General features: G+C 43.3%; 1 protein-coding gene across 5 annotated transcripts in view; it reads right to left on the bottom strand.

Annotated features, from left to right (window-relative positions):
- Window positions 1–23,941, bottom strand: part of LOC112262262 (zinc finger protein 554-like) — a 141,488-nt gene that overhangs the window by 3,459 nt on the left and 114,088 nt on the right. For 3 of the 5 annotated variants that reach the window (XR_002955308.2, XM_042330516.1, XM_042330512.1), the window contains exons 2-4: window positions 3,201–3,331; window positions 2,853–3,020; window positions 473–637 (exon numbers count right to left, since the gene is read on the bottom strand). The exons of 1 other annotated variant lie outside the window; for it this stretch is intronic. Coding sequence is in view for 3 of the 4 variants with exons in the window: in XM_042330516.1 (XP_042186450.1) it covers window positions 473–637; window positions 2,853–3,020; window positions 3,201–3,331 (464 nt within the window). In the remaining variant the exon portion in view is untranslated. Of the gene's footprint in view, window positions 1–472; window positions 638–1,164; window positions 1,996–2,079; window positions 3,021–3,200; window positions 3,332–23,941 lie in introns of those variants that run through there. One more of the 5 variants, XM_042330515.1, reaches the window with a different exon arrangement.

Genomic DNA, 23,941 nt, shown 5'->3' on the forward strand with positions numbered 1-23,941 from the left:
TGGAAATTGCTCCCAAGGATGAACCAGACTTGTGGAGGCCTCCAATTTTTTTTTCTCTGAGGTCTTGGCTGATTTCTTTAGATTTTCCCATGATATCAAGCAAAGAGGCACTGAGTTCGAAGGTAGGCCTTGAAATACATCCATAGGTACACCTACAATTGACTCAAATGATGTCAAGTAGCTTATCAGAAGCTTCTAAAGCCATGACATAATTTTCTGGAATTTTCCAAGCGATATAAAAGGCACAAAGTAGATGTCCTATCCGACTTGCCAAAACTATAGTTTGTTTAACAAGAAATTTGTGGAGTGGTTGAAAAACAAGTTTTAATGACTAAAGATTAAGTGTATGTAAACTTCGACTTCAACTGTAGCTTTATTCATTATAATCTAAAATCCTAAACTGATCCTAGATCGGCTTTGTGGATACAGGCTCTGACCTAATACCATACAGACAGTAGTTCAGTGGCTTCACCTCAGTGAGACTGTGTGTGGTCCTGTGCTGCTCAGCTGGTTCCTCTGGGGGTTCAGGAGGAGGTGTAGTCTGGTTGTCCTCCATGACCATGGTCCCCTCAGGGCTCCCCAGACTCTCCTCACACCCCTCCTCCTTCACCAGCAGCACCTCTGGACCCTCCTCCTCCTGGAAAAAGACAGGTGACAGAGACATACACTCCCTCAGGTACGTACACACAGATAAACACATTTTCAACATGAAGTGTTTACAAATCCCCACTACGTTTGAATCCTATATTGTCATTAGTTACTTCATTGCTAAACCCATAACAGACATTAATATGATGTTGTGGGTAAAAATAAGTCCATTATAAGTCAAAAGTCAGACAAACCTGACTAATTTATTGGTGTACTGTAGGTGTTTTGCTTCATAGTTTGTTCTCCATATTCTTTTTAAAATAGGGAGCCAATTTGATTTGTTTTCACTACTTTTATTTCCATAAGTGTTCTAATGGAACTCTTGTCCCTCTGCAACATACTTATGGTGAGAAATGTTTGAACCATGGAACAGCTATAAAATCACAGTATTGAATCGCAATACATATTGTATCCCGAGGTCCCTGGCAATTCCTGCCCTAATTGGTTATAAAGTGTGGTTGTGTGTTTGCAAAATAGGGTACGATCAGATGTGATGTGTACTGAAGAGAGTCTCAATTAAAGTCTTGAATTTTGTGTTTATTCAACATAAAACAAGTTTTAAATACACCATACGAAAACCACACATACGTGTTTCTCTGCGTACCCGGCCCACCACCTCAAGCTCAACAAGACGGAGCTGCTCTTCCTCTCGGGGAAGTCCTGCCAGCTCGAAAACCACATCACAGTTGATTGACAACTCCATGGAGTACAAAGAACAAAGCAGTGACTTCCTGCAACTGTGATATATGGTTGTCTCACCCAGCCATCTTAAGATAAATGCACTACTAAGTCGCTCTGGATAAGAAAATCTGTTAAATGACTTGCATGTAATGTTACAACTAAAAAAAAAAATCTGCATGAACTTGATAAACTGCATTCATTTCCGCATTAAAAGTGTCTTAGGAAAAATTAAGTAGTTGAATGCAAGTAATGAAATAGGCATTTGTGAACATCATATAGCCTACACAGTACAAACAATATGTAACAGACATATTTTTTATATATATATCACACAATGTCTGGACCCAATATTCAACAGTGAAATCTGTTACTCTCGTTATCGCAAATGCATCTGTGGACCTTTTCTTCTAACAACCAAAATTAATATTTATATTTAATGCACGGTTTGATCTAAACATCAGAAGCTATTGAGTGGAATGGTTACTTTCTATGTTATAGTGGAATGGTTTTTCTGCTGCTTCCCTCTGAGAATCTCCCGTGTGGACCTTCAGGTGCATCTTCAGGTTGCCAGCCAGGGCGAAGCGCATGTCACACTGGGTACAGCAAAATGGTTTCTCCCCTGTGTGGACCCTCTGGTGCCTCTTCAGGTCACCAGCCTGGGAGAACCTTTTCTCACACTGGGGGCAGCTATATGGTTTCTCCCCTGTGTGGACCCTCTGGTGCCTCTTCAGGTCACAAGCCTGGGAGAACCTCTTCTCACACTGGGGGCAGCTGAAGGGTTTCACCCCTGTGTGGACCCTCTGGTGGATCTCAACATTCTGGAGGCAGCTGAAGCCTTTGCTACAGAACATGCAGAGGAACCGTTTCTCTTTACTACTACCCTGTGCCTTGGCCCTTTGGTCCTTTGAGTTCAATACCTGATCGAAAAGGATGCGGTCGTGTGAATCCGAAGGGGCCATCAACGTGGATACTGGGTCGCAATCCCTGAAATTGTGTAAAGCGTAGTGGGTGGTGACATTTAGATTAGTCTTTAAGCTTCCCCTGTAATCAAAGAAATCTTTGCCTTGTGAGTGTCCTCCTAAATGAGTCTCATCTACATTCCATGTCGGAGGAGCGTCGCCCTCCACTTTTACGTCATTTACAACTATAACCTCCCCTTTCTTATCTTCGCACCCTTCAGAGTATACACTACTACTGTACCGGTTCCAGTCCCCTCTAGACAGATCAGTCTGTGTCTCTAAACCCAAGGATATGCTACCAGGGTCCATCTCTATAGCGTAAGAACAAGACGGATCATTGCCATTCTCGAATGTGTCACCCGAGTCCCGATTGGATGGAGCTGTCCTCGGGCTTGGGTTACCGTAAAGTAAATACTCTGAACTGGGAGCAGGAGAACAGCCCAGTGGCCTCAGTCTCTCTGGATCTGACCTGAGGTCAGATCCCGTGTGTAAAAGCCTTTTGGTTACAGTTAAAGTCTCGGTGTCTGTCTCTGACTTGAGGACGGCGTTCGGCGGTCCACTGACCTCCGTGATGCTGTGCCGTGTCCTAGGCTTGGGCGCGGCAGCGGTGTGTAGGTCCTCCGTGGCTACAGGGTGGATGTCTCTGTTGTACCGTGGGTCCTCCTCTCCTTCAGACTTCTCCTGCTTGACCAGAGACGATCCTCCAGAACCTGCAGCCACTACATCTGCAGACTGACACAAAGAGAGGATGTTATTAAAGGCATTTTAACTGGATAACAATGTCGCAGTGAACTCACAAGCTCTGTTATGGCAGATAAATAAGGATGTACATGAATAGCTGAGGGGAGTCTTTCTGAAATAAACAGGACACATTTGATGTACTGTAACGTTCTGTTACACTATGACACTGACCTCTATCACGTTAACATGCTGGGTTGAGGTTCCACTCCCCTCATCAACAGTGATTGGTTGGTCATCTCGCCATGTATTGTATCCCACTGGCTTCACAAAGGTCCTGTGGCCTCCAGTGAGATGTCCTTCACCTGAGTGAGTGATTGGGGGAAAATAGGTGGTTAGGTTAGCAACTCTCAATGATCAACGGTATATTGTACACTAATGACAGTCTACATTTGACAAGGATGTAAGGTAACACTTCACCTAACTTCATATACTATTTATTGATTATGTTCCATGCATCACATCCTTTTTTAAGTATTACAATTGGAAATATGGTTAGAATATGATACGGTCTTAATTGACTTGCCTGGTAAAATAAAACAAATTGTGCACGGTAAGTATTGCATACTATCCAAACCCTAACCAAGACCATAGACTTAGATAGACCTCACATTGTATCTGTCCCATTATGGGTCAGTGAGAGCATGGGCAGCACCATTGTAGTACAGACTGAGATATGTTCCCGGATTCATCCAAAGGCATTGAGATTACCAATAAGGAGGAAGGGGCGCTCTGTTGCACCATACCGTGTGTGACGTTTGATGTGGCGTTCTTTTATGTTTTTAATTTGTACACTTATTTCACAAACAATCTGCCAACGATGGATTTACAGTGGTGGGGTGTTGTACTGATCTTGTACATACCCGCTACAAAACGGACTAAATGATAAACGCTGCTGGCCGCAGAATCCAATACAGCAGAGTTCTACTACAGTCGTGGCCAAAAGTTTTGAGAATGACGCAAATATTAATTTCCACAAAGTTTGCTGCTTCAGTGTCTTTAGATATTTCTGGCAGATGTTACTATAGAATACTGAAGTATAATTTCAAGCATTTCATTAGTGTCAAAGGCTTTTATTGACAATTACATGAAGTTGATGCAAAGAGTCAATATTTGCAGTGTTGACCCTTCTTTTTCAAGACCTCTGCAATCCACCCTGGCATTACGTCAATTAATTTTTGGGCCACATCCCGACTGATGGCAGCCCATTCTTGCATAATCATTGCTTGGAGTTTGTCCACCCGCCTCTTGAGGATTGATCACAAGTTCTCAATGGGATTAAGGTCTGGGGTGTTTCCTGGCCATGGACCCAAAATATTGATGTTTTGTTCCCCGAGCCACTTCATTATCACTTTTGCCTTATGGCAAGGTGCTCCATCATGTTGGAAAAGGCATTGTTCGTCACCAAACTGTTCCTGGATGGTTGGGAGAAGTTGCTCTCGGAGGATGTGTTGATACCATTCTTTATTCATGGCTGTGTTCTTAGACAAAATTGTGAGTGAGCCCACTCCGTTGTCTGAGAAGCAATCCCACACATGAATAGTCTCAGGATGCTTTACTGTTGGCATGACATAGGACTGATGGTAGTGCTCACCTTGCCTTCTCCGGACAAGGTTTTTTCCGGATGTCCCAAACAATCGGAAAGGGGATTCATCCAATCCCTGTACCCTTTTCAGAATATCAGTCTGTCCCTGTTTTTCCTGGAGAGAAGTGGCTTCTTTGCTGCCCTTCTTGACACCAGGCTATCCTCAAAGTCTTCACCTCACGGTGCGTGCAGATGCACGCACACCTGCCTGCTGCCATTCCTGAGCAAGCTCTGTATTGGTGGTGCCCCGATCCCACAGCTTAATCAACTTTAGGAGACGGTCCTGGCACTTGCTGGACTTTCTTGGGCGCCCTGAAGCCTTCTTCACAACAATTGAACCGCTCTCCTTGACGTTCTTGATGATCCGATAAATGGTTGATTTAGGTGCAATCTTACTGGCAGCAATAGCCTTGCCTGTGAAGCCCTTTTAGTGCAAAGCAATGATGACGGCATGTGTTTCCTCGCAGGTAACCATGATTGACAGAGGAAGAACAATGATTCCAAACACCACCCTCATTTTCAAGCTTCCAGTCTGTTATTCAAATTCAATCAGCATGACCGAGTGATCTCCAGCCTGGTCCTCGTCAACACTCACACCTGTGTTAACGAGAGAATCACTGACATGATGTCAGCTGGTCCTTTCGTGGCAGGGCTGAAATGCTGTGGAAATGTTTTTGGGGGATTCAGTTCATTTGCATGGCAAAGAGGGTCTTTGATATTAATTGCAATTTATCATCTGATCACTCTTCATAATATTCTGGAGTATATGCAAATTGCCATCATACAAACTGAGGCAGCAGACTTTGTGAAAATTAATGTGTCTTTCTCAAAACTTTTGGCCACGATTGTACAATGCAACACAAACGTGATGGATATCCCAATGGCCCATCTAATCCCCGATTGTCTGCGAGTGGATTACAAACCCAAATGCAAAAGTGGAAAGAGTAAAAACTTCCCTGACCCATCAGTTGTTAATCAATGCCCAGTCACTGAGGGGGAAAAGCAGATGAGCTGTCAGCGAATCTGCGCTTCCAACACGAATACCAGGAGGCCTGTTTGCTGGCATTTACTGAGACTTGGCTCAATGACAGAGTCCCGGACAGGGAAGTGTAGCTGGCCAGCTTCACTCTGGTCAGAGCGGACCGTGATCTGACAGTCACAGGGAAACATCACGGCGGGGGCATCTGCCTGCTTGTCAGGGACCAGTGGTGAAAATCAATCCTGGTGAGAGAGACTATGTACCCCCGACATTGAACTGTTTTCTGTGTCAATGCGACCCTATTATCTGCCCCGTGAGTTCCCCCAATTGTTTGTTACCGTTGTGTACATTCAACCTAAAGCTAATATATCAAAAGCATCAGAGATGATTTATCTGTCACAGAAACTGGAATCTTTCTCCTCCGACGCACCCACATTTATTTTAGGGGATTTTAACAGCTGTACCTTGCACAAAGTTCTGAGCACATACCACCAGTATGTGAAATGTCACACTAGGAATAATAAGACTTGATTTGTGCTATGGGACAATACCAAATGCATTCTCTGCCACGACCAGACCTCCCCTGGGGACATCAGACCACAATGCGGTCTACCTCAGGCCAACCTACTGTCGCCTCCTGGAATGGGAGAAACCTACAGTTAAAAAAACGTACAGATCTAGAAGGACAACAGTATCACTCGTCTCCAGGGGAGTTGACTGTACCATGTGGGATGTATGAGGACAGCAGCTCTGATCTTGATGAACTCGGATGTTTCAGACTAATGTAAACTTCTGTGTTGAGTCAGTTGTGCCTACTAAAACCTGTAAAATCTTCCCTAACAAGTCTTGGGTATCAAAACATCTAAAATCACTACTTAATAGAAAGAAGACAGTTTATGCTGAGGGTGATAGACAGGCTTTAAGAGATGTACAACGTGAGATCAAAAGACAGATACTGGTGGACAAGGAGGCATACAAGCAAAGGGCGGAAAGGACCCTCTCCTCAGGAAACTCAAGGGTGGCCTGGCAAGGGATTAAATCCATGGCTAGCGCCCCCCACATAGGCAGGGGAAAAAACAGTTCTGACCTTGCTAGACATGAGGGCCAGAACATTGCTAATGAACTGAATGGTTTCTTCTCAAGATTTGAATCAGACAACCTTGACGGAGGTAAAACAAATGGAAGCATCATTAAATGTTTGAGAGGGTTGTTGTTAAACAGGCTGATGTTCTGAAGTTGTTCAGGGGATGTAACGCACACAAAAGCCCAGGCCCAGACAAAATAAGTGGGCATGTGTTAAAGCACTGTGCTGAAAAATTGGCTGGTATTTTTACAGACATTTTCCAATCCTCGCTTGACCAGCAAAACGTACCAGTATTGTGGAAAAAGTCAATAAATATACCAATTCCTTAAGCATCTAATCCCTCTGTGCTGAATGACAACCGCCTTGACGTCTTTAATAATGAAATGCCTTGAGAAAATTGTGAAAAGTCATTCTCGGTGTCACCCAGAAGCTCCTCGACCCATTTCAGTTTGCCTATCAGCCCAGCAGAGGAGTTGATGATGCCATTCTTACGCTCCTCAACATGGTCTACAGTCTTCTAGAGGGTGCCAAATCCCATGTCAGAGTTTTGTTTGTTGACTTACCTTCAACACAAACCAGCCTTACATTCTGGCAGAGACTCATTCGGGACTTCTCCTTAGATTTGGGGCTGGTTTTGTGGCTGTTGGACTTCCAGAGCCAACAGTCACAGCAGGTCAAAATAGGTCCCCATGTGTCAGACATACACAACAACACAGGCTCTCCTCAGGGATGTGTTTTGTCCCCACTCCTGTACACTAATAGTTGTACTAGTTCCCATCCTGACAGACACCGTGTTAAGTTCGCTGATGACTCAGCCTGTTGCATGATGACGAGGAACACCATGGCCCGGTCCTAAATGACTTTGTAGAGTGGCGTGACGAATCACACTTGGTCCTCAATACCAATAAGACCAAAGAGATGTGCATAGACTTCAGGAAGCATACAACACCTACCAGAAATCAGATTGTAGAGAAATATAAATATCTGGGTGTCCTCTTGGGCAATAAGCTTCAGTGGAGTAAATGTACAGACCTGATCTACAAAAAGAGTCAACAGAGACTGTACTTTCTCAAAAAGCTGGGATCTTGTAATGTTAATTGTACTATACTGACTCTGTTATACAAATCTTTAATTGAGAGTATTTTAACTTTTTGTATTGTTTGTTTGGCAATTCCACTGTCAGCCAGAGAAGTATGCTGAGAAGGATTATCACGACAGCAAGCAAGGTACTTGGAGTCAAACAGACAGGCCTGTATGAGATCTTTAAAAGGTCAGGGCCCTCAGCAAGGCTCACAAAATCATTTTAGAACCAAGCCACCCCCTGTACCCTGACTTTGAACTACTCCCCTCTGGGCGCAGGTATAGGGCACCCCTCGACAGGAAAAACAGATCTAGACAATCATTTGTGCCAGGTGTGATATCCCTCCTAAATAGCTCAGGCTCATGTCCCTATCGACCCAGTAAGACCAGCAGGCTAGTCTCTTTTTATTGGTATGTAACTGTTATGAAAGTTGTACTGTCAATTTGTTTTGTTATTTAAACGCCACTTTAAAACGAGTACATGACACTGCAACAAAATTCCACCATGGGGACAATAAAGTCAGTAAAGTAAATAAGTGCATGGATGACGTCTTCCCACAAAGTGACCATATGAACGTATCCAAACCAAAACCCATGGATTTCCGGCAATATCCGCGCTGGGCTAAAGGCTAGAGCTACCGCTTACAAAGAACAGGACACAGACATGAACGCCTACAAGAAAGCCCGCTACAACCTTTGACGAGACATCAAACATGGAAAAGGACAATGTAGGAGGAAGGTGGAACCCTATTACTGGCTCCGACACTCTTCGGATGTGGCAGGGCTTGCAGACTGTGAAATGCCCATTGATGCAGAACTCCCAAGCGAGCTAAATGCCTCGTATGCTCGCTTCAAAGAAAACATGGAGTAATGCATGCAAGCCCATGTTGTTCCGGATGACTGTGTGATCTCGCTCTCCATGGGCGACGCGAGTTAAACACTCACAAGACTGAAAACCAGGGAGTGTTCTCAGAGACTATACAGACCAGTTGGCAAGTGTCTTCAGACACTTTCAATCTCGCCTTGTCCCAGTCTGTAATGGAAAGATGGCGCTGACAGACATGGTCGCCTTGTTTCAGGCTCCTAAGCAACTGTACAGTATAGTTGTTGTTTTTTTCGCTCTCAAATTATTAGCCCAGAATGTTATTTGCATTATTACATACAGCCTGAAATAATTTTGGGATATCAGAGAGGCGGTAACTCAGGAATATGTCTTTCTTTAATAGGATCCTTTGTTCGTACCTTCCAAGGTGATAGAACTTATCCCAAAGGCTGCTCCAAAACGCCACCGGCGGAGAAGAGGTATTCGGAGTGGACTTTTAGTCCAACTCAGGAGGCGTGCACACCATCCACCACATCTGAGTATATTACTCGCTAATGTTCAGTCTCTGGACAATAAAGTAAACGAGCTCAGGTCGAGGATCTCCTAATTAGTTCCAAGGTGGCATAGCAGTTCAGACGTCTTTTGTCCTCGTCTTGTCCTATATATATATATATATACACACATTTTATTTTAATTTTTTCATATCTTAACCGCCATCGATAAGAAACATTACTGTGCAGCCGTATTCATTGATCTGGCCAAGGCTTTCGACTCTGTCAATCACCACATCCTCATCGGCAGACTCGACAGCCTTGGTTTCTCAAATGATTGCCTCGCCTGGTTCACCAACTACTTCTCTGATAGAGTTCAGTGTGTCAAATCGGAGGGTCTGCTGTCCAGACCTCTGGCAGTCTCTATGGGGGTGCCACAGGGTTCAATTCTTGGACAGACTCTCTTCTCTGTATACATCAATGAGGTCGCTCTTGCTGCTGGTGAGTCTCTGATCCACCTCTACGCAGACGACACCATTCTGTATACTTCCGGCCCTTCTTTGGACACTGTTAACAACCCTCCAGGCAAGCTTCAATGCCATACAACTCTCCTTCCGTGGCCTCCAATTGCTCTTAAATACAAGTAAAACTAAATGCATGCTCTTCAACCGATCGCTACCTGCACCTACCCGCCTGTCCAACATCACTACTCTGGACGGCTCTGACTTAGAATACGTGGACAACTACAAATACTTAGGTGTCTGGTTAGACTGTAAACTCTCCTTCCAGACCCATATCAAACATCTCCAATCCAAAGTTAAATCTAGAATTGGCTTCCTATTTCGCAACAAAGCATCCTTCACTCATGCTGCCAAACATACCCTTGTAAAACTGACCATCCTACCAATCCTCGACTTTGGCGATGTCATTTACAAAATAGCCTCCAATACCCTACTCAACAAATTGGATGCAGTCTATCACAGTGCAATCCGTTTTGTCACCAAAGCCCCATATACTACCCACCATTGCGACCTGTACGCTCTCGTTGGCTGGCCCTCGCTTCATACTCGTCGCCAAACCCACTGGCTCCATGTCATCTACAAGACCCTGCTAGGTAAAGTCCCCCTTATCTCAGCTCGCTGGTCACCATAGCATCTCCCACCTGTAGCACACGCTCCAGCAGGTATATCTCTCTAGTCACCCCCAAAACCAATTCTTTCTTTGACCGCCTCTCCTTCCAGTTCTCTGCTGCCAATGACTGGAACGAACTACAAAAATCTCTGAAACTGGAAACACTTATCTCCCTCACTAGCTTTAAGCACCAACTGTCAGAGCAGCTCACAGATTACTGCACCTGTACATAGCCCACCTATAATTTAGCCCAAACAACTACCTCTTTCCCAACTGTTTTTAATTTTTATTTATTTATTTTGCTCCTTTGCACCCCATTATTTTTATTTGTACTTTGCACATTCTTCCATTGCAAAACTACCATTCCAGTGTTTTACTTGCTATATTGTATTTACTTTGCCACCATGGCCTTTTTTGCCTTTACCTCCCTTCTCACCTCATTTGCTCACATTGTATATAGACTTGTTTATACTGTATTATTGACTGTATGTTTGTTTTACTCCATGTGTAACTCTGTGTCGTTGTATCTGTCGAACTGCTTTGCTTTATCTTGGCCAGGTCGCAATTGTAAATGAGAACTTGTTCTCAACATGCCTACCTGGTTAAATAAAGGTAAAATAAATTTAAAAAAACAGAGACATCACGGACTAACATACTCAGTTTCCCTAAATCATGGCGCTCTCTGGATATACTGTCCCCGTCCATACAGCCAGCTGGGTTTTCAATACATTGTGCAGATAGGAATAAGGAACTCTCCGGCAAGAAGAAAGACGGAGGTTAACCACTCACGGTGTGATTGTGGTAACATACAGAAACTCAAGTAATTTTGTTCACCCAACCTAGAATACCTCACAATCAAATGTTGACCACATCCCCTCCCTAGAGAATTTTCTTTGGTTATCATCACAGCCATATATATTACCCTTGGAGCAGATACCATGACAGCTTTCAAGGAACTACACTGGACCTTGTGAAAACCGGAAACTGCATATCCTGAGGCCGAATTTATTATAGTTGGACTTTAATAAAGAAAACCTAAGGAAAAGGCTACCTAAGTTCTATCAACACATCGCCTGCAGTACTCACACTTCAAAAACTCCCAACCATTGTTACTCTCCCTTCCGGGATGGCTACAAGGCCCTCCTCCGACCTACCTTCGGCAAATCAGATCACAACTGCATTTTGATCCTCCCTTCCTATTAGGCAGAAACTCAAAACAGGAAGTACCTGTGCTAAGGTCTATTCAATGCTGGTCTGACCAATTGGAATCCATGCTTCAAGACTGTTTTGATCACGCAGACAGACTTGTTCGGACTGACACGGTGGCTGAGTTCATCAAGAAGTGTATTGGGGATGTTGTTCCCATGGGGATGATTAAAACCTATCCAAACAAAATTGTGGATAGATGGCAGCATTCCTGCAAAACAAAGTGTGAACCACCGCATTTAACCACGGCAAGGGCAAGGTGACTGGGTATATGATTGTTTGTATTCAGTCTAGTTATGCCCTCCATAAGGCAATCAAACAGGCAAAATGTCAGTACAGAGACAAAGTGGAGTCGCAATTCAATGGTTCACACACAAAACGTATGTGGCAAGGACTCCAGACAATCATGGGTTGTAAAGGGAAATCCAGCCACGTCACGGACACCGACGTCTTGCTCCCGGACAAGCTAAACGCCTCCTTCGCCCGCTTCGAGGATAACACAGTGCTGCCAACACAGGCCACTCCAGAGGACGGTGAGCTCTTGTTCTCCGTGGCCAATGTAAATAAGACATTTAAGCGTGTTAACCCTCTTAAGGCTGCCAGCCCATACAGCATCCCTGGCCTCATTCTCAGAGCATGTGCAGACCAGCTGGCTGGAGTGTTCACAGGACATATTCAATCCCAGTCTGCTATCCCCACTTGCTTCAAGATGTCCACCATCGTTCCTGTACCCAAGAAACAAAACTGAACTCGATGACTATCGCCCTGTAGGACTCACTTCTGTCATTATGAAGTGCTTTGAGAGGATAGTTAAGGATCTAATCGACTAGACCCACTGCATTTTGCAAACTGCCCCAATAGAGCCACAGACAACGCAATCGCACTGCCCTATCCTATCTGGGCAAGAGGAATACCTATGTAAGAATGCTGTTCATTGACGACAGCTCAGCCTTCAACACCATAGTTCCCTCCAAGCTCATTATTAAGCTCGGGGCCCAGGGTCTGAATCCCACCCTGTGCAACTGGGTCCTGGTGTTCAACAGGCCGCCCCCAGTTGGTGAAGGTAGGCAACAACACCTCCACTACGCTGATCCTCAGAGGGGCCCCACAAGGGTGCATGCTCAGCCCCCTCCTGTACTCTGTTTACCCATGACTGTGTGGCCACTCACGCCTCCAACTCAACAAAAATATAAAACGCGACATGTAAAGTGTTGGTCACATGTTTCATGAGCTGAAATAAAAGACCCCAGTAATGTTCCATACACACAAAAAGCTTATTTCTCTCAAATTGTGTATATATTTGTTTACATCGCTGTCAGTGAGTATCTCTTTGCCAAGATAATCCATGCACCTGACAGGTGTGGCATTTCAAGAAGCTGATTAAACAGCATGATCATTACACGGGTGCACCTTGTGCTGGAGACAATAAAAGGCCCCTCTAAAATGTGCAGTTTTGCCAACACACAATTCCACAAATGTCTCAAGTTGAGGGAGTGTTCAATAGGCATGCTGACAGCAGGTATGTCCACCAGAACTGTTGCCAGATAATTGAATGTTCATGTCTCTACTATAAGCTGCCTCCAATGTCGTTTTAGAGAATTTGGCAGTACGTCCAACCGGTCTCGCAACTGCAGACCATGTGTAACCATACCAGCCCAGGATTCCACATCTGGCCTCCTTACCTGCGGGATTGTCTAAGACCAGCCACCCGGACAGTTGATGAAACCCTTTGCCTTGATGACAGCTTTGCACACACTTGGCATTTTCTCAACCAGCTTCACCTGGAATGCTTTTCCAACAGTCTTGAAGTAGTTCCCACATATGCTGAGCACTTGTTGGCTGCTTTTCCTTCACTCTGCGGTCCAACTCATCTCGATTGGGCTGAGGTCAGGTGATTGTGGAGGCCAGGTCATCTGATGAAGCACTCCATCACTCTCCTTCTCGGTCAAATAGCCCTCACACAGCCTGGAAGTGTGTTGGGTCATTGTCCTGTTGAAAAACAAATGATAGTCCCCCTAAGCACAAACCACATAGGATGGCGAATCGCTGCAGAATGCTATGGTAGCCATGCTGGTTAAGTTTGCCTTGAATTTATATAAATCACAGACAGTCACCAGCAAAGCACCCTCACACCACCTCCTCCATGCTTCACAGTGGGAACAACACATGCAGAGATCATTCATTCACCTAGTCTCCATCTCACAAAGACACAGTGGTTGGAACCAAATCTCTCACATTTGGACTCATCAGACCAAAAGGACAGATTTCAACCGGTCTAATGTCCATTGCTCAAGTTTCTTGGACCAAGCAAGTCTCATCTTCTTATTGGTGTCCTTTAGTAGTGGTTTCTTTGCAGCAATTCAACCATGAAGGCCTGATTCATGCAGTCTCCTGTTTACAGTTGATATGTGTCTGTTACTTGTAAAGCATTTATTTGGCTTGCAATCTGAGGTGTAGTTCACTGTAATGAACTTATTCTCTGCAGCAGAGGTAATGGAGGCTTCCTTTCCTGTGGCGGTCCTCATGAGAGCCAGTTTCATCACAGCGCTTGATGGTTTTTGTGACTGCACTTGAATAAATGTTAAAGTTCTTGACATTTTCCATACTGACTGACCTTCATGTCTTAAAGTAATGATGGACTGTTTCTCTTTGATTATTTGTGTGGTTCTTGCCATAATATGGACTTGGTCTTTTACTAAATATGGCTATCTTTTGTATACCACCCCTACCTTGTCACAACAAAATAAATTCCACAAATTAACTTTTAACAAGGCATACCTGTTAATTGAAATGCATTCCAGGTGACTACCTCATGAAGCTGGTTAAGAGAATGCCAAGTGTGCAAAACTGTCATCTAGGCAAAGGGTGGCTACTTTGAAGAATATGAAATATATTTGGTTATCACAGTTTGTCTTCACTATTATTAGACAATGTAGAAAATAGTAAAAATTAAGAAAAACCCTGGAATGAGTAGGTGTGTCCAAACTTTTAACTGGTACTGTATGTGTATTTATTTATTTATTTATACTCCGGACACCAACATTGCTCGTCCTAATCTTTCTATATTTCTTAATTCCATTATTTTACTTTTAGATAAGCGTGCATTGTTAGATATTACTGAACTGTTGGAGCTAGGAACACCTGCAATAACATCTGCTAAACTGTTGTATGTGACCAATAAAATTGAATTTGATCTCAACGTTTCAAACTGACCACCATTGTCCCTGTTCCCAAGAACTCCAAGGTAACGTGCCTAAATGACAATCATCCCGTAGCACTCACATCTGTAATTGTGAGTGCTTTGAAAGGCTGGACATGACAACATCATCATCCCAGATGCCCTACCCTGGACCCACTCCAAGTTGCATACTGCCCCAACAGATCCACAGATGACACAATCTCAATTGCACTTCACACTGTTCTCGCCCACCTGGACATGAGGGGAAATAACTATGTGAGGATGCTGTTCATAGACTACAGCTCAGCATTCAAAATGAAAAGGGTTAAACCAAGGCCTCATACCTTTTAAATGGTTAATAAATTGTGTTATGATAAACTGTAAGGTCACCTCTTCTAGGAGACCTGTGTGTGTATTAACACCTGTTTTGAGTGTTGTGCCCTTCAGACATTATCAGAAGGCGGAAACTGCCTACGTTCATACATACTCCTCCTGTCTGGGCCCCACCTGGCTATCGGAGGTTCTGAGAATACGACTAGTTCTCTGAGAACACAAGGCTGCCGCAGGCCTAATGAAAACAGACACCTGTCAGAAGATGCTTGGACTCGTTCCCCTTATGACCCTATACTTGTGACGAAAGGTCAAGTTTAGGTCAAACCCACTTCTGAGCTTTTAATTGCTGATAAGATGGTTGCTGTAGTCAGGGGGAGGTTAGATTTGTTAAAATGTTGCCATGGAAACTCACGCAAGGATTGGGAGAAGCTATATGAATTACAGGATGTCTTAAGACATTTTGCGGAACCTGGGGAGAGCTATTGTGTACTGTACTCTGTACCAACTTCTGCCTACAATTGTATTACTAAAGGAGTATTTTAATACTTAAAACAAAGTCTGTTTCCTTTCCATTACTAATGTATGTTTGATAATTATATAGACCTGATCATTTGTTGAAGAAATTGACCAACAAAAACCATAGTCCCCCCCAAGCTCGGGACCCTGTGACTGAATGCCTCCCTCTGAAACTGGATCCTGGACTCCCTGACGTGCCGGCTCTAGGTTGTGAGGGTAAGCAACAACACCTCCGCCATGCTGACCCTCAACATGGGGGCCAATCAGGGTTGCATGCTTAGTCCCTTACAGTAAACACTGATCAGCGACAACTGCATGGTCCTGTCATTTCATTCTCAACCAGGATGTCATCATACATGTCAAGCAGTGAAGTTTCAGCTCTGTCCGTCAATGGCCTCTCTTCCTCGGTGCACACTGTCACTGTGTCCGTTTCCATCTTGTCCAGCTATGTATGCAACACTTCACATAAAACCTGTTTCTTGTCTGCATCGAAGTAGTGGTCCTTGTACATAGCATCGAGCATGAAGACGGCACAGTAAAGAGAGAATGCCAGGAATCGCTTGTTCACAGCCTGTTTGGCGGTTTTGTTGAACAGGCGTTTAAATGCCATGACAGAGGGTATCGCGTATGCTGCAGGTGAAGTTGATGAGCTTATTTCTCGAGTCAGTTGTTAGAATGGAGGTAGCTAGTGTGTTCATATTTCCAAGTTCCAAACACATTCTCAAATGCCATTGAAAAGGCAGCAGCGCTATGACAACCAGCACATTCATGAGCATGCAATAAGACTTTCCTCAGTACCAAATCCTTGGCGACCCACTGTGCTGTCAGACTCAGCATGCTCATGGGGCTGATATCGCTGGTCCAAATGTCAGTCATGACGCTATTACTGTGTAACTCCGGGTAGAGCAACATCTGAAAAAAAACGCACTTGGTAGTGTGTACCGGTGCTCGACCAGTCAGTGAAAGCAAACATCACCCACGAAAGAGAACGGTTGATTGTCAAGGGAAATTACATTATCATGGCGTTAATGTATTTCGCCTTTGCGTTGTCTCGCTGAAATATTCTTACTCTTTCAAATGACTTGTTGACTGCTCGATCCACACAGCAGACATTGTGGGCTAGGTTAGGAATGCTGTGTTGCAGGTGTAGCGCAAAATTCTTGCATCATTATGTCATGTACCTATGTTATATAGGTATGCAAGTCAGATTTGACATCAGTTTTGCACATTGGCGTTAAACTAGACATTGAAAATGTTTAGCTAATATCGGCCGATTCCAATATGTTTACCGATATATCGTGCATCCCTACTACAACCCCCCACACACACACTGATATCACACATCATATACTGCTGCTAAACTGTTCTTTATTTGACGCTTATTATCTATTCTGATACCAAGTTACATTACCCTGCCTTTATGTACATATCTACCTCAAATACCTTGTACCCCTGCACAGTGATAGGGGTAACCCAGACAGGTCACATGGGGCTATAAAGCTGAAGCAGCCGTTAATTACATTTTTTTCACCATCAAATATGGTAGTGAGAGGAAGTCCAGTTGCTGGCGCCGGAGGGGATGGCTGCCGACTTATCGGCTCTTAACTAACCATGCTATTCTGTTTGTTTTTTCGTGTTGTTCATAACTTGTTTTGTACATAATGTTGCTGCTACTGTCTCTACATTAGAAAAGAAAGAACTTAATATTTGGTACAGAAACCTTTGTTTGCAATTACAGAGATCATACATTTCCTGTAGTTCTTGACCAGGTTTGCACACACTGCAGCAGGGATTTTGTCCCACTCCTCCATACAGACCGTCTCCAGATCCTTCAGGTTTCAGAGCTGTCGCAGGGCAATACGGACTTTCAGCTCCCTCCAAAGATGTTCTATTGGGTTCAGGTCTGGACACTGGCTAGGCCACTCCAGGACCTTGAGATGCTTCTTACCGAGCCACTCCTTAGTTGCCTTGGCTGTGTGTTTTAGGTCGTTGTCATGCTGGAAGACCCAGCCACGACCCATCTTCAATGCTCTTACTGAAGGAAGGAGGTTGTTGGCCATGATCTCGCGATATATGGCCCCATCCATCCTCCCCTCAATACGGTGCAGTCGTCCTGTCCCCTTTGCAGAAAAGCCTCCCCAAAGAATGATGTTTCCACCTCCATGCTTCACGGTTGGGATGGTGTTCTTGGGGTTGTACTCATCCTTCATCTTCCAAACACAGCAAGTGGAGTTTAGACCAAAAAGCTCTATTTTTGTCTCATCGAACCACATGACCTTCTCCCATTCCTCCTCTTGAACCACCCAGATGGTCATTGGCAAACTTCAGACGGGCCAGGATTTGAATCCATGATGGCGTAGTGTGTTACTAATGGTTTTCTTTGAGACTGTGGTCCTAGCTCTCTTCAGGTCATTGACCAGGTCCTGTCGTGTAGTTCTGGGCTGATCCCTCACCATCCTCATGATCATTGATGCCCCATGAGGTGAGATCTTGCATGGAACCCCAGACCGAGGGTGATTGACCGTCATCTCGAACTTCTTCCATTTTCTAATAATTGTGCCAACAGTTGTTGCCTTCTCACCAAGCTGCTTGCCTATTGTCCTGTAGCCCATCCCAGCCTTGTGCAGGTCTACAATTTTATTCCTGATGTCCTTACATAGCTCTCTGGTCTTGGCCATTGTGGAGAGGTTGGAGTCTGTTTGATTGAGTGTGTGGACAGGTGTCTTTTATACAGGTAACGAGTTCAAACAGGTGCAGTTAATACAGGTAATGAGTGGAGAACAGGAGAGCTTCTTAAAGAAAAACTAACTGGTCTGTGAGAGCCGGAATTCTTACGGGTTGGTAGGTGATCAAATACTTATGTCATGCAATAAAATGCAAATTAATTACTTAAAAATCATACAAATGTGATTTTCTGGATTTTTGTTTTAGATTCCGTCTCTCACAGTTGAAGTGTACCTATGATAAAAATTACAGACCTCTACATGCTTTGTAAGTTGGAAAACCTGTAAAATCAGCAGTGTATCAAGTACCTGTTCTGCCCAGTGTGTGTATATATATGTATAGATGTAATAATGACAATTACAACAATAATGAATGAACAATGAACACTTATTTTAACTTAATACATAAATAAAATATTTTTAGTCTCAAATAAATAATGAAACATTCAATTTGGTTTAAATAATGCAAAAACAGTGTTGGAGAAGAAAGTAAAAGTGCAATATGTGCCACGTTAAAAAAAAAAAACATTTAAGTTCCTTGCTCAGAACATGAGAACATATGAAAGCTGGTGGTTCAATATTCCCAGTTCTTCAATATTCCCAGTTAAGAAGTTTTAGGTGGTAGTTATAGGAATTATGACACGTTGACTAGTTCTCTCCATACCATTTGTATCTCATATACCTTTGACTATTGGATGTTCTTACAGGCACTTCAGTATTGCCAGCCTAATCTCGGAAGTTGACAGGCTTGAAGTCAAACAGCGCTGTGCCTCAAGCATTGCTAAGAGCTGCTGGCATACACAGTAAAGTGCTGTTTGAATGAATGCTTAAGAGCCTGCTGCTGCCTGCCACCGCTCAGTCAGACTGCTCTATCAAATCATAGACTTCATTATAATATAATAAACATAGAGATATGAGCCTTAGGTCATTTATATGGTAAAATCCCGAAACTATCATTTCGAAAAAACAAAAAGTTTATTCTTTCAGTGAAATACGGAACCGTTCTGTTTTTTATTGAATGGTTGGCAACCCTAAGTCTAAATATTGCTGTTGCATTGCACAACCTTCAATGTTATGTCATAATCATGTAAAATTCTGGCAAATTAGTTCACAGTTGGCAACGAGCCAGGCGGCCCAAACTGTTGCATATACCCTGACTCTGCTTGCACTGAACGCAAGAGAAGTGACACAATTTCCCTAGTTAATATTGCCTGCTAACATTAATTTATTTTAACTACATATGCAGGTTTAAAAATATATACTTCGGGGTATTGATTTTAAGAAAGGCATTGATGTTTATGGTTAGGTACATTTGTGCAAAGATTGTGCTTTTTTTCGGGAAAGCTCTTTTGTTAAATCATCACCCGTTTGGCGAAGTTGAAGTAGGCTGTGATTCGATGATAAATTAACAGCCACCACATTGAGTATATGCAACGCAGGACAAGCTAGTTAACCTAGTAATATCAACCATGTGTAGTTAATTAGTTATGATAGATTTTTATATTTGTTGTATTCGGCGCATGTGACAAATAAAATGTAGTAGTGGGAGAGGATGGTGAAGCTGGGTCAACATTCTGCAAATTCTCAACCATGAAACGTCTGATCCCAAAACTATAATCTATTATGAACACAGTGCACTAAGTTTGATAGACTTGACCCTTTGCCCCCAAAAAATGAAATTGGATTGTGTTGGAATGCAATGTCAAATTGAGTTTGTGCACATGCGCACTTCAGAGGTGGTGTTCCCTAATGGAAATATGCAAATACACACTACAACACACCAATAGGATCTTGCTAGCTCGTGCTTGGCTTTGCCCACCTCCTTGCTTGTTCTGACCACTATGCTTCATTTGCTCCCACTGTAAATGACACAGATTAACTATCTTTGGTGATATGGTACTTTTTCTCCATGTATATAGCTTCAATCTTGTGTGTTTTACACCTCATGTTACAATTTGTATTTTGCTTATTTTTTACTCTGCATCATTGAGAAGCGCTTGTAAGCATGCATTTCAAAGTGAAGTCTACACCTGTTGTATTTGGCGCATGTGACAAATACAATTTGATTTGAGGCCATCTCCATTTTGAAGTAGTCCATTTTATTTTTCTACTACTTCTATGAGTTGGCAAACAAACTGGAAGTGTGCATACTGCCACCTGTACTGTGTTGTTTGAACATGTATAAAGCCAAAGGTGGCGATTTACTGCCACCTGCAGTTATGGAATGTTTACTCACGAGTATAATTCGTTAGTTGATCAAAGATCCCTGAATAGCATAATGTGGCCCTTCCTTAACCCATGGGAAGTCCCACCCAGTTGACTGCTTCAAAACGCTGCCCATGCTAACAAGCTTGAGTCCACTATCATTCTCTAGGACCAAGACACCATTTTGGGAAACACATCTGAACACATGCCCAGAGGGGGCCCGCAGCCTCGGCCTTCTACAAAATGTACCTCTTTTCGTTCCTCTGTATCGGTCGAGGATCTTGACACTACTGGGACGACGCTCCCGTGCCACCTTCAGTTCCAGTAGCTGTAGTTTCCTCCGCAATCCCCGGTTTTCTTTCTGGCTTTGAGAAATTTCCAAACGAAACACTGCATAGTCGTCGTCTACGAGTTTACAGATCTCTACCACAGCTGCGTTAGCCAGCACCTCCATAATGGAGGCTATTTGAGTGTGAAAAACCATAACGTTGCCATTGCAGTTAGCCATTGTTAGCTAACGTTAGCAGCTAGCTAGCGTTACCTAGATAACATATCGAACAAGTCCTGTCTCCAACGTGAATTAAAGACTACCTGAGTTAAGTATGTGATGCTGTGCCGTTAAATTAGTTTGTGTTCCAGGGTGTTAATAAACGTCTAAATAACAACATAAACGCTAACGTGAAATTGTATTTTGTCACCGTTAATTTCTCTTCTGTGTAGAAGGAAGTTATCTTATTGGTTGGCGTCATTGCTCAAAGGGCGTGGTTAAAATAAAAAGTTATGCGCACGGTTTTTTGAAATACGGTACTACAGATTACATTACACATCAAATCTCCTATGATCAATGATTTTGTCCGAATAACAATACTAGCGTACTGTGTTTAATAATTAAACTTCATACTAATATAGTCGTTTGATTTAGTAGAATTCACTCGCCTTTTTCGACTCACATGTTTGACGCGCTGTAGCAAAGTGAACGAATGGTAGGAGTAAACGCAATTGTGCATTCGAAATTTCATATACTATTTTTTCGCAGAACATACTTGTTTAGAAATAAGTGTGAGTAAGAATATAGTAAGAAAAAATAGAACAACTTTATACCATCTAAATCTAATTGTATTAGTTGCATGCTTCGTAAACAACAGGTGTGGACTAACAGTGAAATGCTTACTTATGTGCCCTTCCCAACAATGTAGAGAGAAAGAAAATAGAGCCATAGGGTGGGTTTGTAAATTCTCTCTGGCTATCTACTCCGATTTCACTGCGACCTGTACACTCTTGTTGGCTGGCCCTTGAGTAATACTCGTTGCCAAACCCACTGGCTCCAGGTCATCTACAAGTCTCTGCTAGTTAAAGTCCTGCCTTATCTCAGCTCACTGGTCACCATAGCAGCACCCACCCATAGCACGTGCTCCAACAGGTATATCTCACTGGTCACCCCCAAAGCCAATTCCTCCTTTGGCCGCATTTCCTTCCAGTTCTCTGCTGCCAATGACTGGAACGAACTGCAAGAGACTCATTTCTCTCTCACTAGCTTTAGAGCAGCTCACCAGCTGTCAGAGCAGCTCACAGATCACTGCACCTGTGCATAGCCCATCTGTAAAAAGCCCATCCAACTACCTAATCCCCATACTGTATTGATTTATTTATCTATCTTGCTCCTTTGCGCCCCAGTATCTCAACTTGCACATTCATTTTCTGCACATCTATTACTCGTGTTTAATTGGTATATTGTAATTACTTCGCCACCATGGCCTATTTATTGCCTTTACCTCCCTTATCTTACCCCATTTGCACACACTGTATATAGACTTTTCTACTGTATTATTGACTGTATGTTTGTTTATCCCATGTGTAACTGCGTTGTTTTTGTCGCTCTGCTTTGCTTTATCTTGGCCAGGTCGCAGTTGTATATGAGAACTTGTTCTCAACTAGCCTACCTGTTTAAATAAAGGTGAAATAAAATACAAATACAAATATGTACATATAATTACGAAATAAAGTGACATAGCAGCAGCTTATGTGATGAGTATAAAAAGTTGGTGCAAAAAGGGTCAATGGACAAAGTTCAGGTAGCTACTTGGTTAACTATTTAACTAACTACTTAGCAGTCTTATGGCTTGGGTGTATAAGCTGTTCATGGTCCTGTTAGTTCCAGACTTCGTGCCTTGGTACCACTTGCCGTGCGGTACTGGAGATTACAATAAGACTTGGGTGGCTGGAGTCTGTGACCATTTTTAGGGCCTTCCTCGGACCACCATGTCCGTCTAATGCAGAGCTCACTGAGCAGCCTGCTAGCCCGACCACCGAGGTTGAGGAGCCTAGCAGCAAATTCAATACCCGCCCATCCCCCATACCGCCTGCAGACCCAACAAGATTGAAAATAGCCATGGCCTAGCACCAACAGCACGAGGGAAACATCATCACCAAACACCTCTGTTACTCCAGCCACTAGCACCTGAAAGTAGCGGTGCGTGGGTAAAATCCCTGGGGAAGCCAAGCCAGGACCAAAAATACCATATTACAACCTGTGTTGTGATAATAGCATTGTTTGCTCTATAACCTGTTAGTTCATATGCCTTGACACCGTGATATATAGGCTTAAGGCTGAGACAATAAGACGACACAGTGGCAGAATAAATTCAACCACACCTGCGTTTCATCACAAAACCAGAGAGCAACATCTGTCCGGTGAAGTCCACAAGGCATATTGCATGTAACAAGCAGTTACATGACCTACACAGCATGGTCAAGCAAGCTAATGTTTCTGACATTTTTGGACTACTAACAACTATTGATTTAGAACCATGGAGAGTTAAGCAAGTCACAAATAAAACACTGTTCCAACACAATTTCAACATTTCATCATCAACTCACCTATGCTTAGTCTAATACAGTAACAACAGATACCAAAAACAATTTAATCCAACGTAAACTAAATACAGTATGATTTGGCTGTCCATGGTACTGATTTCATGTGTGTCCGTGCGTGCTTGCAAGTAGAACATGTTGACTCACCCTACTTGTAGAGAAACGCCAATGCCATCCTCTCATGTTGCCGAAACGGTCTATGACTGTCATACAGTTCTTCCATTTAGTTTTTGTTGTCCTAAGCTACCTGATAAATGATTTAGTTTTTTTCTTGGTTCATATATTGCATCCAATGAATATACACCACTGCTATCGACGACTCCAGTGATGAGGAGGCAGTGCCTCCCGTCTTGACACTTACCCAAGCCGCATTTTCAGTGGGAGAAAACCGGCTTTTTGTAGCGCCTGGTTCAAGGTCTGCAGTTAGTTGTGGTGTACGCTATGTCGTCTGAGGAGGCGATAAATTGAAAAGGTAATGTATGTAGCTCCCTGTACAATTTCTTTAGGAAACCCACGGTGGCTGCACAGTACAGTGGGAAAAAACTGAAAAGACTGCTTGATCAGAGACGGAATGGCCACCTTGCCATGCTGTCAGTCATCTTTAAATCAAGTGACATCACAGAGATGCTCGATGAAGTGGAATCTACTCGCGTATATGGTGCTGCTATGTGAGACTTGAGATCACAGGCATACTGAAAGCAGTGACAGAG

This window comes from Oncorhynchus tshawytscha, linkage group LG11 (genome assembly GCF_018296145.1).
Source record: "Oncorhynchus tshawytscha isolate Ot180627B linkage group LG11, Otsh_v2.0, whole genome shotgun sequence".
NCBI lineage: Eukaryota > Metazoa > Chordata > Actinopteri > Salmoniformes > Salmonidae > Oncorhynchus > Oncorhynchus tshawytscha.